The sequence below is a fragment of the Sphaerodactylus townsendi genome, linkage group LG05 (assembly GCF_021028975.2).
Source record: "Sphaerodactylus townsendi isolate TG3544 linkage group LG05, MPM_Stown_v2.3, whole genome shotgun sequence".
Classification (NCBI taxonomy): Eukaryota; Metazoa; Chordata; class Lepidosauria; order Squamata; family Sphaerodactylidae; genus Sphaerodactylus; species Sphaerodactylus townsendi.
Window position 1 is genome coordinate 11,220,427 of NC_059429.1, and position 15,638 is coordinate 11,236,064.

General features: G+C 50.5%; 1 protein-coding gene across 1 annotated transcript in view; it reads left to right on the top strand.

Moving 5' to 3' along the window:
• Positions 1 to 15,638, top strand: part of LOC125433265 (protein unc-13 homolog A-like) — a 126,853-nt gene that overhangs the window by 49,294 nt on the left and 61,921 nt on the right. Inside the window, exons 12-17 of the mRNA XM_048497766.1 lie at positions 1,506 to 1,669; positions 2,209 to 2,305; positions 5,510 to 5,653; positions 6,985 to 7,068; positions 8,210 to 8,287; positions 9,834 to 9,922. Coding sequence (XP_048353723.1) covers positions 1,506 to 1,669; positions 2,209 to 2,305; positions 5,510 to 5,653; positions 6,985 to 7,068; positions 8,210 to 8,287; positions 9,834 to 9,922 — 656 coding nt within the window. The remainder of the gene's footprint in view (positions 1 to 1,505; positions 1,670 to 2,208; positions 2,306 to 5,509; positions 5,654 to 6,984; positions 7,069 to 8,209; positions 8,288 to 9,833; positions 9,923 to 15,638) is intronic.

A 15,638-nucleotide genomic window follows, 5' to 3' on the forward strand; every position in this document is an offset into this window, starting at 1 on the left:
CCCCCCCACCCCCCCCCCCCCCCACCCCCCCCCCCCCCCACCCCCCCCCCCCCCCACCCCCCCCCCCCCCCACCCCCCCCCCCCCCCACCCCCCCCCCCCCCCACCCCCCCCCCCCCCCACCCCCCCCCCCCCCCACCCCCCCCCCCCCCCACCCCCCCCCCCCCCCACCCCCCCCCCCCCCCACCCCCCCCCCCCCCCACCCCCCCCCCCCCCCACCCCCCCCCCCCCCCACCCCCCCCCCCCCCCACCCCCCCCCCCCCCCACCCCCCCCCCCCCCCACCCCCCCCCCCCCCCACCCCCCCCCCCCCCCACCCCCCCCCCCCCCCACCCCCCCCCCCCCCCACCCCCCCCCCCCCCCACCCCCCCCCCCCCCCACCCCCCCCCCCCCCCACCCCCCCCCCCCCCCACCCCCCCCCCCCCCCACCCCCCCCCCCCCCCACCCCCCCCCCCCCCCACCCCCCCCCCCCCCCACCCCCCCCCCCCCCCACCCCCCCCCCCCCCCACCCCCCCCCCCCCCCACCCCCCCCCCCCCCCACCCCCCCCCCCCCCCACCCCCCCCCCCCCCCACCCCCCCCCCCCCCCACCCCCCCCCCCCCCCACCCCCCCCCCCCCCCACCCCCCCCCCCCCCCACCCCCCCCCCCCCCCACCCCCCCCCCCCCCCACCCCCCCCCCCCCCCACCCCCCCCCCCCCCCACCCCCCCCCCCCCCCACCCCCCCCCCCCCCCACCCCCCCCCCCCCCCACCCCCCCCCCCCCCCACCCCCCCCCCCCCCCACCCCCCCCCCCCCCCACCCCCCCCCCCCCCCACCCCCCCCCCCCCCCACCCCCCCCCCCCCCCACCCCCCCCCCCCCCCACCCCCCCCCCCCCCCACCCCCCCCCCCCCCCACCCCCCCCCCCCCCCACCCCCCCCCCCCCCCACCCCCCCCCCCCCCCACCCCCCCCCCCCCCCACCCCCCCCCCCCCCCACCCCCCCCCCCCCCCACCCCCCCCCCCCCCCACCCCCCCCCCCCCCCACCCCCCCCCCCCCCCACCCCCCCCCCCCCCCACCCCCCCCCCCCCCCACCCCCCCCCCCCAAGATCGACTTCTCCTCCATAAATCTGTCCAAGCCCTTTTTAAAGCTATCCAGGTGAGTGGCCATCACCACCTCCTGTGGCAGCATATTCCAAACACCAATCACACGTTGCGTGAAGAAGTGTTTCCTTTGATTAGTCCTAATTCTTCCCCCCGGCATTTTCAACGAATGCCCCCTGGTTCTAGTATTGTGAGAAAGAGAGAGAAATGTCTCTCTGTCCACATTTTCTACCCCACGCATAATTTTATAGACTTCAATCATATCCCCCCTCAGACGTCTCCTCTCCAAACTAAAGAGGAAGGTGCTCCATAAGGAAGGTGCTCCAATCCTTCAATCATCCTCGTTGCCCTTCTCTGCACTTTTTCTATCTCTTCGATATCCTTTTTGAGGGAAAGCCCTAGCAACCTATAAGCTTTGGCGGCCTTTCTAGGAACCCTGCTTGTTCACCCCTTCTCTCTCCTCTGCAGAGCATGACAAGCATCGTCTGTGCAAGAGCGCTGACTACATGAATTTGCACTTTAAGGTGAAGTGGCTGTATAATGAATACGTCACTGACCTCCCTTCCTTCAAGCCCCGGGTCCCCGAATATCCTGCGTAAGTCTACGGAGGGTTCTCCGTTTTTCATTGGTGCTTTCCTTCTCCGTGCCGTGCTTTTATCCTGCCCTTCCTCCCAGGACTCCACCAGGAAAACACAGAGACCAATTACTAGTTCTGAAGTGCAGATAGCATACGGCAAGGCTGGCATTGGCATAAATAGGGCAGCTGCCATGGCCCAATAGCAGTGGCATAGCTACAAGGGGACAAGGGGTGCGTGTTGCACTGGGCACACGCCTTGGGGGGCATGAAAATTGCCCTTGACCCTTTCCCCTTGCCTTGGCCCACCAGTCCTAGCCCCGCCCCACTAGCCTGGCCCATTTTCTGCCATTGGAAAAGGTAAGTGGGGTGGGAGGTGGGGCCATGGGGGGGTGGAAAACACAGAGCGCACTCCTGCCCAGCTATGCCTCTGCCCAATAGGGTCACCCACCCCACACTGGCTTGCTAGCGTTCCACCACTGATGTTCCCAGATTCTGCCACTGCTGGTGCCAAGACCCTTTTCTTCACTTCCATCTTTTCCTGTTTTGGTCTTGCCCAGGTGGTTTGAGCCTTTTGTCATACAATGGCTGGACGAGAACGAGGAGGTTTCACGAGATTTCCTGCACGGAGCTCTGGAACGGGACAAAAAGGACGGGGTAAGCATGCAGAGCTTAAAACAATGGCTATGGCTGAAATGCAACAGAAGTTAAAAGTATGGGAACGCCTTTAGGTTCAAAGGTAGAAATGAGACAGGTGAAGAGATTGCCTCATATTTTTTTTCCTTTGTGCAGTACTCTCTCTGACCATCTGTGGTGGTGGAGCTACAGAGCAGCATAAATTATTGACAGTTTCTTAGGGCAGCATAAATTATTGACAGTTTCTTAGGGCTCTGCATTCACAAGGCCGCAGGTTCAGTCCCTGGCATATCCGTTTTAACCATCTCCAGCCTTTCCAGACCCACTTCTAACTTCCCAGTGACAACAGGGCACCCACTGAGCTGTAACCAGGCAACAGGAAATCACAAAAACATGACAAAAATAAGGAAGAACCAGAGTCATTACCTCACTGGTGGGAAGGGAGAGCTTTGTGTCACAAGCGTGTGTGGAGCATTGAAGGACCAACTTCCGGGGGGGAGGGGGAGAATGCAACAGAGCCTTTTCGTGAGTCGATAGGGGGTTATCTTGACCTACCTGGGCTGAAAAGGAACCTTGCCAATTCCTGAGTGATTTTGGCCTCATCCTGTGACTCCTCCTGGCAGGGATGTAAATAAGGGCAGGAGGAGTAACGGCCTTGCTGTCTTCACAAAGGCGTTCGTGTCAGGAGTCCTTCCACAAGGGTGCCCAAAATGGCCCATATGGAAAGGCTCATAACGCGGAAAGTGGGGTACTGCCGCCCACCTGAGAGACGTGGCCCTCTGGTTGGACAGCACTGAAATAAGGGACTCAGAGAACAGGAGCTGGGAAGACCTTTCTGTGTTCAAGATCCGAGAGAGCCCCCTCCAGAACATTTATTTCGCTATTTCGATTCATTCAACTAATTCAGACTAAGAAGTCAATTTCACTCTAGACTTGTAATACAGGATACCTCGCCTTCTGTTTTTGCAGTTCTAACCTGCATGTGCAAGATTTGTTGTATTTTGTTGTAGTGTGTTCCATTATAGCATGGATACTTTGCTTAAATTGATATTTCGACTTTTGACTCATTCAGTCTTAAGACTGATATTGACTTATAATACATGATGTAGCATTCCTCGCCTTCTGTTTTTGCAGTTCTAACCTGCATGCGCAAGATTTGTTGTATTTTGTTGTAGTGTGTTCCATTATAGCACGGATACTTTGCATAAATCGATATTTCGACTTTTGACTCATTCAGTCTTAAGACTGATATTGACTTATAATACATGATGTAGCATTCCTCGCCTTCTGTTTTTGCAGTTCTAACCTACATGCGCAAGATTTGTTGTATTTTGTTGTAGTGTGTTCCATTATAGCACGGATACTTTGCATAAATCGATATTTCGACATTTCACCCATTCAGTCTTAAGACTGATATTGACTTATAATACATGATATAGCATTCCTTGCCTTCTGTTTTTGCAGTTCTAACCTGCATGGGCAAGATTTGTTGTATTTTGTTGTAGTTGTGTTCCAAATTTCATAACACTTGGATAAACACATACATCCCGATATTTCGACATTTCACCCATTCAGTCTTAAGACTGATATTGACTTATAATACATGATATAGCATTCCTTGCCTTCTGTTTTTGCAGTTCTAACCTGCATGGGCAAGATTTGTTGTATTTTGTTGTAGTGTGTTCCATTATAGCATGGATATTTTGCATATTGCCAATATTTTGACTCCAGCTACTATTATTTGTTACCGTACATTTTGTTGCATTCCCTATAGAGTTCATGTTTGGATGTCTGTATGGTTTGTTGCGCTTGAACTCTACTATTGCAGCTATCCCTGTAGAGTTTTCAAGGCAAGAGACATTCAGAGATGTTTTGCCATTGCCTGCCTCTGTGTGGGCTGAGTCAGTCTGGAAAAACTGTGACTGACCCAAGGTGACCCAGTGGGGAATCAAACCCAGTTCTCCAGGTTAGAGTCTGCTGCTCTTAACCATACTGGTTCCTAAGCTGACAATAGTCATACCTAAAAGCAAAGTGTGTTTCTTTTAAAGAAAACAATATACCGTAAATATGCGAGTATAAGCCAACCCGAATATAAGACAAGGCACCTAATTTTACTACAAAAAACTGGGAAAACTGATTGACTCGAGTATAAGCCTAGGGTGGGAAATGCAGCAGCTACTGGTAAGTTTCAAAAATAAAAATAAAAAATAAAACCTCCAATGGAGGTTGCTTGGAAAGAACAAGCAAGCAGCTGGCAGGAAAAATGGTGGATCAGCTCAGTTAGGGACACTTTGCAGAAGAAGAATCCCTTTGAAACAAAAAAAATCATAAGAAAACCCCACTGCAAAGCAAGCAGTGGAGGGGGGAAGTACTACCTGTATAAATGCTCTGGATCTCCTCTTTATATTCATAAACCAATCAAAAATACTAGACACTATGAAATGCCAGTGGCGTAGTGGCTAAGAGCAGTGGCTAAGAGCAGGTGCACTCTGATCTGGAGGAACCGGGTTTGATTCCCAGCTCTGCCGCTTGAGTTGCGGAGGCTTATCTGGGGAATTCAGATTAGCCAGCTGGGTGACCTTGGGCTAGTCACAGCTTTTCGGAGCTCTCTCAGCCCCACCCACCTCACAGGGTGTTTGTTGTGAGGGGGGAAGGGCAAGGAGATTGTAAGCCCCTTTGAGTCTCCTGCAGAAGAGAAAGGGGGGATATAAATCCAAGCTCCTCCTCCTCCTCCTCCTCCTCCTCCTCCTCCTCCTCCTCTTCTTCTTCTTCTTCTTCTTCTTCTTCTTCTTCTTCTTCTTCTTCTTCTTCTTCTTCTTCTTCTTCTTCTTCTTCTTCTTCTTCTTCTTCCTCTTCACCTGGGACTCCATCTTGCCTTCCACTTCCTTGCAGGAGAACAGCTACCATATATACTTGAGTATAAGCTGACCTGAATATAAGCCGAGGGGGCTTTTCAGCATAAAAAATGTGCTGAAAAAGTTGGCTTATACACGAGTATATACGGTACCTAAAAATAAAGTTTTTTTTCTTTTAAAGAAAACAGTTTATGAAAGGGCAGCTTCATAAAAGAGGAAAATCTGCCCCCTGCTGGCTGGCAACAGCAGCACCTTTGTATCAGGGTGCCTTCCTCTTTTTTAAAAATATAAAATCAAGTTCTCATGGCTGAAGCGACTCAGCTTCTGTCTCGTTCCCTCCCCCCCGCCTCACCTTTGTGCCTCCCTACAGTTCCAGCAAACGTCGGAGCACGCCCTTTTCTCCTGCTCCGTGGTGGATGTCTTCTCCCAGCTCAACCAGAGCTTTGAGATCATCAAGAAGTTAGAGTGCCCCGATCCGCAGATCGTGGGCCACTACATGCGCAGGTTTGCCAAGGTAAGGTGGGATGCGGTTTGAGGCAATGCAGGCAGAAATGCGCAGAAATGCGAAAAGGTGGGAGATCACCTCTGACTTGGCTGAGATCCTGCCTCTACTGCAGAAAACCTTATGCAGTGGCATATCTGCCTAAGGACAAGGGGTACCTTTTGCCCCCGGGCGCCACTCTTCTGGTCACGTGGGGGGCGCAAAATCGGCAGGACTTCCTGCTGCCTCCAAGCACCCTCAACCCCACCCTGGATTCCCCCATCCCTTCTCCCCCCCCCTGCCGGCTGGGCTGCCAGCAGAGGTGGTTTGCAGACTCCTCTTCCGCAGAGGTGGTCTGCAGTCTTCCTCTGCAGAGTCTGGCTTGGTGGCCCAAACACCAACCCTTCTTAGGATATAACAGTGGTGGCGAACCTCTGGCACGGGTGCCAGAGCCCTCTCTGTGGGCACGTGCAAACAGAGTGCCCCCCCCCACATCTAGGATGGCCTGGGCCGCTGGGCTCAATTATTAGCATTAAACCTAAGACCTAGTTTTGGGGAAGCAGTGTAGGTAACCCTGTTAAGCGCTGTTAAACCCCACTGATTTTCATGCAAAGGACAAAAGCGCAATCCTTTACCTGGGAGTAAGCTCGGTTGCTGGCAATGGGGCTTGCTTCTGAGTAAACCCTCCTAGGGTCGTGATTCACCCGTTGGAAGAGATGCACGGTTGCTTCAAAGCAAAGCCACCGACTACCACCAAGCTTACTCCTGAGTAACGCACGCCCCGGAGCCAACCATTTTTTCTAAACTAAAACCTCAGTATTCAGGTTAAATTGCCGTGTCGGCACTTTGCGATAAATAAGTGGGGTTTGGGTTGCAGTTTGGGCACTCGGTCTCAAAAAGGTTCGCCATCACTGGTGTACGAGATCTGATAGGATCGAGCCAAACCATGTTGTTTTCCCTCACAGAAGGATCTTTGGCACCTTGGTAACTCCAGCACCCATCCAAATTAGTTGCACAAAACAGTACAAGCCGCAAGAGAAATTGTGCAAAGCGCAATTCTGCTCCACTTTCGCAGGACTGGAGAATCTGGCTTTCTCTGGAGGCTCTCTACCTCTGAAGTACCGGCCAAAGTCTAGCCAAGGACGGCTGTCACTTTCCCCTATTGGAAACAAGACGCTGGATTCAGCAGCAATTTGGCCTGATCCAGCAGGGCTCCCTTTATATTCTTATGAGAGCTGAATTCAGGAGCAATGGATGTTGAATACCAGGACAGGCCGGGTCAGGGGGTCCTTGGATCTGCTCCCTCAAGGCTGGCTCTGGGGGTTTTATGGGTGCTCTCCTGACATGCCCTTCTTTGCTTTCAGACCATTAGCAACGTTTTGCTGCAATACGCCGAGATAATCGCCAAGGATTTTGCCTCTTACTGCTCCAAAGAGAAGGAGAAAGTGGTGATGTATCCCGCTCCATTGCTGAACTCTCGTCTTTCCTGTAGCAACTTCTCTTAGCAACCAGGATTTTCTCCGTGCAGTCCGCGGGGGCGGGGGAAGTAGGGCATATCTGGCTGCCAGTTGCCAGGGTTGTGGTGATGGTGACATAATAGCGGGAGGTTTTGGCCACTTTGCCCTTTTTCCAGGGACACCAGTGTGAAACAGGAGTCTCTGGGCGTTCCCCACTTACTCATAGCCCCCTATGCCGCGCGCTACTCTCAGCGCGCGTCATTTCTGGAGCACGCCCGGGCTTCCCCATGACCCCGTGCTCTGCACAGGGTCATCAAAAGGCGCTGTTTTGAAGAGCACCAGGAATGACACATGCTGAGGGGGCGCTGTAGTGGGGAGTGCTGGGGGACCCCGCGCTACTTGGCTACAGTAGCGCGGGGCAGAAGGTAAGTGGAAAAACACTCTCTGTCTGATCCAACAGAATTCATCTTAGGTTCTTGTGCCCTGTGTGAACAGGGGGTTAGGGGGTAAGCAGCAAAAGGTGTACAGTTTAAAATATCTTTTTTAAAAAAAGATTTGCTAGAAAAACAGAACCAGAGTTTTACACAGCATCAGAAAGCTATAACCAGAAGTATTTTAAAAGTAGAAAACTGTCAGCCCTCTATACTGGCTCTGCTTGGCTCAGCTTTTGTGCGTTTTATTGTGGCTCTTATCCCAGGATGTAGAAAACATGTAGGTCTAATGTATTGTTGAAGACTTTCACAGCCGTATGCAACTGGTTCTGGTGGGTTTTCCGGGCTGTGTGGCCGTGGTCTGGTGGATCTTGTTCCTAACGTTTCGCCTGCATCTGTGGCTGGCATCTTCAGAGGTGCATCACAGAGGGAAGTCTGTTACACACAACGTGGTCTGCATCATTTCTGACATATTGTTGTTGTGCACTGATTCGTTCGGGTTCAATGCCTCTGAAGGTGCCAGCCCTAGACAGTTAGGAGCAAAAACTCCCAGGCCACTGCCATACAGCCCGGAAAACTCACAACAGCCAACGGTAGAGGTTCATAACCCAAAACTAACATTTGCATCCCCTGTAAGGCACGCTGATGGAATAATTCAGCCTGACCCCATATGAACTGTTTTGATTATCTCCTTCCTCCAGCCCTGCATCCTAATGAACAACATTCAGCAACTTCGTGTCCAGCTGGAGAAGATGTTCGAGGCCATGGGAGGGAAAGAGGTTTGTCTTCCTCGGCTATTTAACCAGGTGGCCAGGCCCGGTTTCTAAAGCGAGAGGCCCTGGGGCTGAGCCTTGTATGGCTATTTTATGGTTCAGAAAGTTCTTTTACGCAGAGCCCTTCGGGGGAAGGGCGGTATATAAGTCTGATTATAAATACATACATACATACATACATACATACATACATACATACATACATACATACACACACATACATACATACACATATATACATACATACATACATACATACATACATACATACATACACATACATACATACATACATACATACAGTAGTGGGATCCAAAAATTTTAGTAACAGGTTCCCATGGTGGTGGGATTCAAACTGTGGCGTAGCGCCAATGGGGCTGGGCAGAGCATGACGGGGGCGTGGCTGGGCATTCCAGGGGTGGGGCATTCCTGGGCGGGGCTGTGGCAAGGAAGCAGCCGCTGCGCCGGTCCTTGGGCGGGAAACGAATGCACTCAGGTGCAGGCTGCCATACACACCGGTGCACCTCCTGCTAGACTGCTTCAAGTTCTGCACACTACTGCTGAGAGGAGGGGTGTAACTAAGGCAAAAATCACGTGGCAAAATCACCAATTAGTAACCCCCCTCTCGGCACACACAAATAATTAGTAACCTACTCTCGGGAACCTGTGCGAACCTGCTGGATCCCACCTCTGCATGCATACATACATACATACATACATACATACATACATACATACATACATACATACATACATACATACATACATACATACATACATACATACATACATACATACATACATACATACATACATATGTGCATGGTGCATCTCAGGCAATGGCGTATCTGGGGGGAACATGAGGGGGCTCGAGACCCAGGCGCCACTCACCTGGTTCATATGGGGGAGGCCCTGCTCACCTGCCCTCCTCACTGCTCACCCAGCCACACCACTCACTCACCCACACCACTTGCTCACCTGCCCACCGCTCACCCTCTGGCTTGCCTCAATTTGGGTGGAGGGCACAATTTTTTTGGGGGGGTGCAGTCAGTTCTTGCCCCCAGGCACCATTTCCTGCAGGTAAGCCAGAGAATTCTGTAATAATTGAATCAGTCCCCTATTCAGAATGAAAAGAGCTAACCCAGCAGGTATGTGCCTGACAGGCACTCTGTCCAACCAGAACATTGAATCAGTGTTCACACCGCATCTCTTACTGACATTTCTATATCCTCCAATCCCACTGCTATCTGCTAGGGAGCTTGCTTTTCTCCTCAAAACTTCCAGTCTACCATTTAAAAAAAAGCAGCTCACCACACAGAAGGAGGTGAGGGAAAAAAATTAATCTCTTTTCTCGTGTCAATAGAAAGTGATTATGCAGCAGATCTCCCATTCAGGTATAAACGAAGGGTAATATTTTAGTTCCGCAAAAGTGGAGCACCTATTGAGCTTCCAGGCATGGAAGGGAGAGATGAAGGCCACCCTCCTTTTCCTACTACCCAAGAAAGGTCATTTGCTTTCCTTTTAATGACTGTTTTGCTTTCTGTCCATTCAGCTGGACACAGAGGCCAGCGACATCCTCAAAGAGCTGCAGGTGAAACTGAACAACGTCTTGGATGAGCTGAGCCGGGTGTTTGCCACCAGGTATGGTTAAGAGGAAGTGTGAACTGGAGGGGGGGCTTTTACAAGGGGCGTAATGACCATTGGGCAAGGTGGGCAGCTGCCCAGGGCATCACCTTGTGGGGGCCCCAAAAAATGCAGGGTTCGTTTTTGGGTATTTTTAGTGGTTTTCAGTTTTTGGACTGCAGGGGGCGCAGTTTTTAGGCGAGCGGCACCAAAATTTCAGCGTATCATCAGGAGACTGTCCTTATGCTACTCCCCAAGTTTGGTGCAGTTTGGTTTAGGGAGGCCAAAGTTATGGACCCTCCCCTCAAAGGGCTACCCTTCGTGGTGGGGTGGCCGCCCATGGGGGAGGGCATCCAACTCAGGTTTTGCCCAGGGTTCCAGTTTGCCTCGTTACACCCCTGGCTTTTACATTAGTAATATGACAGCCAGAGTGGAACAGCGGTCTAGGATCTGGGAAACAGAGGCTCAAATCCCCACTCATGGCTTGGAAGCTTTCTGGGTGACCTTGAGCTACTCCCACACTCTCAACTGTGACCCTGACTAGTATTTGGATGGGAGTAGGGTTGGAGATTCGGCCAGTCCAAATCCGAATTTTTACCGAATCTGCACTGATTCGGACGGATTCGGACGAGGAGGGGCCGAATCTGAACTGTCCGAATCCTAACAGATCCGAATCCATGGGATTCGGATCACCAGCCGAATTGCGTTTTTTATTTTTTGGGGTTTCACGTTTCAGGCCTGCAGGGGGCGCATTTTTTAAACATATCAGCACCAAAATTTCAGGGGTATCATCAAGGAGACTGTCCTTATGATACCTTCAGAAGTTTGGTGAGGTTTGGTTTAGGGGGGCCAAAGTTATGGACCCCCAAAAGGGGTGTCCCTATCTCCCCATTCTTTCCAATGGGAACTAAGGAGATGAGGGCTACCCTTTTGAGGGTCCATAACTGGCTGAACTCAGCTGCACCAAAGTTGGAGGGTATCATCAGGACAGTCTCCTGATGATCCCCTAATATGTGTTACCGACTCCCTATCTACAAATGCACCCCCTGCAGGGGCACCCCCAGAAATTTGCACAAGATTCTTTTGTTCTGCAGTGACTTAGCTGCATTGCTGTCAATAGGGAAATTCTGATAGAGGGCTGTGGAGTGCACATTTTTCATAGGTAAACCCACAAAACTTTCAGGGTATCTTCCAGGAGAGAGTCTCTGGATGACACCATCCAGGTTTGGGGAAACTTTTAGCTTCAGGGGGGGCAGTGGGGAGATGGACCCTACCGCTTTTTTGGGTCCCCTTAGAATTAAACCCCCTGAAGGCAAAGAATTCCCCAAACGCTGCATGGTGTCATCCAGAAGACTCTCCTGATGATACCCTGAAAGTTTTGTGACCATACCTTCAGAAATGTGCACCTCACAGCCCTCTACCCAAAATTCCCCATTGACAGCAATACAGCTAAGTCACCTGCAGAACAAAGAATCTTGAGCAAATTTCTGGGGGTACCTGCAGGGGACGCATTTTGAGGAGATGTATCGGCACGCAAATTATCAGAGGTATCATCGGGAAATGACTGTCCCGATGTTTGCCCACCAAGTTTGGTGCAGTTTGGTTCAGGTATGGACTACCTCGAAAGGGGTGCAACTATCCCCATTGTTTCCAGTGGTAGCTGATAGGGGATGAGGGGCTACACCTTTGAGAGTCCACTTAACTTTGGCTCCCCTGAACCAAACTGCACCAGAAGCTTTCAGAGTATCATCCAGGACGCCAGTCTCCTGATGATACCCTGAAGCTTTAGTGTCACTAGCACAAAATGCTGGAACATTTCGAACGTGTTTCACCGCTCACTCCACTTCCAGCTTGAGGCTTCATGTGCAGGAGCAGTGAAACATGAAAACCCGGAATTTTTTTAAAAATACTAGTGGCACCAAATTTCAGGGTATCATCAGGGAGACTGTCACTGATGACACCCCCCCAAGAAAAGTTTAAGTGCAGTTTGGTTCAGGGGGGGGCAAAGTTATGGACCCTCAAAGGGGGGCCTCTATCCCCATTGTTTCCAATGAGGAGCTAAGGAGATGGTGGCTACCATTTTGAGGGTCCATAACTTTGGCCCCCTAAACCGAAACTGCACCAAGCTTTGGGGGTGTCATTAGGACAATCTCCCTGATAATACCCTGATATTTTGGTGCTGATATGTCCTAAAGAATGCGCCCCTGCAGACACCCCCAAAAATTGCCCAAGATTCTTTTTTTCTGCAGTGACTTCTGCCATTGCTGTCAATGGGAATTTCTGGTGGAGGGCTGTGGGGTGCACATTTATCAAGGTACAGTCACAAAATGTTCAGGAGTATCTTCAGGAGAGTCTTTGGATGACACCATCCAGGTTTGAGGAGCTTTGTTTATGGGGGGGCAGTGGGAGATGGACCCTACCCACATAACATTGAACCCCTTGAAGCAACGGTCACCAAACCTGGATGAGATTGTCATGAGAGAGACTCTCCTGAAGACACCCTGAAAGTTTTGTGGAGTTTACCATGAGAAATGTCAGCAACTCCACAGCCCTCCCTACAAGAAATTTCCCATTGTGGCCTTGCAATGGAAACCAGCCAACCACTACAGAGGCATACAGAATCTAGGGGAAATTGTTTGGGTGACTACATGAGGAGTGCAGTTTTAGAGCTACTGTCACCAGAACTTTCAGGGTATCATACAAAGTACTGTCCCTATGATACTCCACAAGTTTAGAGTGAGAAGTTTGGTTCAAGGGGTCCAAAGTTATGGACGCTTCAAAAGTGTAGCCCCCATTTCCTGTTAGCTTCCATTGGAAAACAATGGGGGGATGGAACTTGACACCTTTTGAGGGTCAATAACCTTGCCCCCCCTGAACCAAACTGCACCAAACTTGGGGAGAATCATCAGGACAGTCTCCAGATGATATCCTGAAAGTTTAGTGCTGCTAGCTTTAAAATTGCACCCCCTGCAGGCCAAAACGTGTAAAAACACCAAAAATTTCAAAAAAATAATAAAACGGACCCGAATTTTTCGGATTTACCCGAATTTTCGGGCATATCCAAATCGGCTATGATTCGGATTCGGGCATACAAATCATTTTATGCCCCAAAATACCCAAATCCGAATTTTACCGAATTTTTTTAGTATTGACCAACCCTAGATGGGAGACCCCCCCCCCCAGGAATTCCAGCGGCGTGACCAGAAGCAGGCAAAGGGCAAACCACCTCTCAATGTCTCTTGCCTTGAAAACCCTACGGGGTCTCCATAAGTGAGCTGCGACTTGACGGCAAAAGCAAAATGTTGGTGAGAGCGGGAAATGCTTCTTGGGGCCACGGGTCACACACTGAAGACGGAGGATCAATATAGTCAATAAATGCATTTATATATATTATTATCATTGTCCAGTTACTGAATCCAATGATTGTACATCCAGATTTTTTTGAAAAACAAGTAAAATATTTTTTCAACAACAGAAGTTCATTTTTGAGATATATAATCCATATCTTCAATATGGACGCCAAGTGATTTATGTGGAACGCTGTAATTTTATGTTTTAATGATGTTAACTATATTCATTTTTATTGCTATTGCTGTTTATGTAACACTTTTGTTGTTCACCGCCCAGAGCCCTCAGGGTATGGAGCGGTATATAAACATGATAATTAATAAACAAACAAACAAGCAAACAAATAAACAAACAAATAATAAATATCTACTGAACGAAAATAGTTCATTTTTTCAATATCTTTTAGGATGATTATATTCCATATAGAAAGTACTTCCCAAACGACTTGTGCGCTTTTAAGTACGTTTTCACTGTAGTCTTCGTTTGGGAAGTACTTTCTATATGGAATATAATCATCCTAAAAGATATTGAAAAAATGAACTATTTTCGTTCAGTAGATATTGAAGATATGGATCATATATCTCAAAAATGAACTTCTGTTGTTGAAAAAATATTTTACTTGTTTTTCAAAAAACTGGATGTACAATCATTGGATTCAGTAACTGGACAATTATTATATATATATATATATATATATATATAAATACATTTATTGAATATATTGATCCTCCGTCTTCTGTCTTGTTCCTCTACTGACATACATAACTTATTATACATTAAAACATTAAACGTTGGGGAAAAAACCCAATATCCATTTCCATCTTTGATGACAACTAATTGAGTATCCAATCCAATCCAAAAAACCTTTATTAGGCATAAACATTGAGTATCCTTAACGGACCCCAACACAGCCTGGAATTCTATCCCACCCTGTCCCATCGTCAATCGATTCACTGGCCACGTGGGAAAGGAGTGCAGAGAGAAGATCCGGGCCAGCAAGATGGAATGGACCCATGGCTGCCTCAGCCAAATGCCTGATGGAATATCTGCATCTTGCAGGCCCTGCGGAACTGGCTAGGATCCCACAGGGCCCTGGGGGCAGATGGTGGCAGATGACAGAGAATTCCATCAGGCTGGAACCAGGGCCGAAAAAACCGTGATTCCAGTTAACCAGCGGTGTACCGGGCCTAAATGGCGCCCAAGAGCATGACCGCCTTTCCGCCCCCCGCCCCGCCCCCCGGGGCCCCGCCCCCAACTTATGGGAGCCAGCATGGAGGCCTGGGGAGGGCGGTGCCCCACTGCGGTGCCCCACTCCCTGCAGAGCCCCCCCACACACAGCCTCCCTGCAGGTCAGCTCCTGCCCTTCCCAAGGCATGCAGGGAGGGCAGAAGCCAGCCTGCAAGGAGGGCAGGGTGCTGCCACCGCACACTGTAAAGCTGCCGCTGGCCCCATAGCTTCACTGCAGGCCCAGCTCACGCTCCTCAGAAGCCTACAGGGAGAGGCCAGAGGAGGGAAGGGGAGTCAGAGTCAGGGCTTGGCGGCATGCCCCCAGGGACATGGGATGCCCCATATCCCCACTAGTGGTATGCCACTGCAGTTGAGGCTATCCAAATGGGGCCAGGGACCACCTGGAGGTTACATCTAGAGGAACAAAGTGCCCTCTGTTGGCAGTATGGGGACATGCCGTCCTATAAAAGACCAAAGGGCTTATCTAGCCTGGCAAGGCAAAAAAGTGAAGGGGGTGAGCCATCAGGGAATGAAGGTCCTTTGCTAGCAATCAAAGCAGAATTTATATGCAGGGGCTATCCGTCTCTTCATATTGGAAACAAACAAACAGGGAAGAGGTGTTTCACCATACCTTACTGACTGACCACTGTGGAAACAGGGTGCTGAACTCAACAGACCTTCTTCCCATGACCCTGTTCTTATGGAGGGTGACCCTGTCAACAGCTATTAACGAGGAGTGCTTAATAGAACCTCCATGCGCATGACCAGTCTACCTCTGAACCCCAGCTACATCTCCCAGAATCCCCTGGTGCCCGCCTCTGTCCGAGAGGCAGGAAAGTGGACCAATAGCAATCAAGAACTGCTCATTTGAAAACCCCATATATACTGGAACTGAAGGCAAGAACCCTCAGTTCCAGCACCCTGTAGTTAGGACGACCCAATTCAATAAAGTTTGTTCCTTTTCTATTAAAGTCATTTTTGTTGGAGTGTGTTCAGCCTTACAGCCACTGGGGACAAACATTAAGGGTTGCTGCCTCAACACCTTTGCAAGCCATCTAGAGACGCTAGTGTGAGGCAAGGTATAAATATGAAAAAATAACTAAACCAACCCCTTCCTTGTGAGTTTCCTATAGCATCGGACTGGGCATGGGATTCTGGA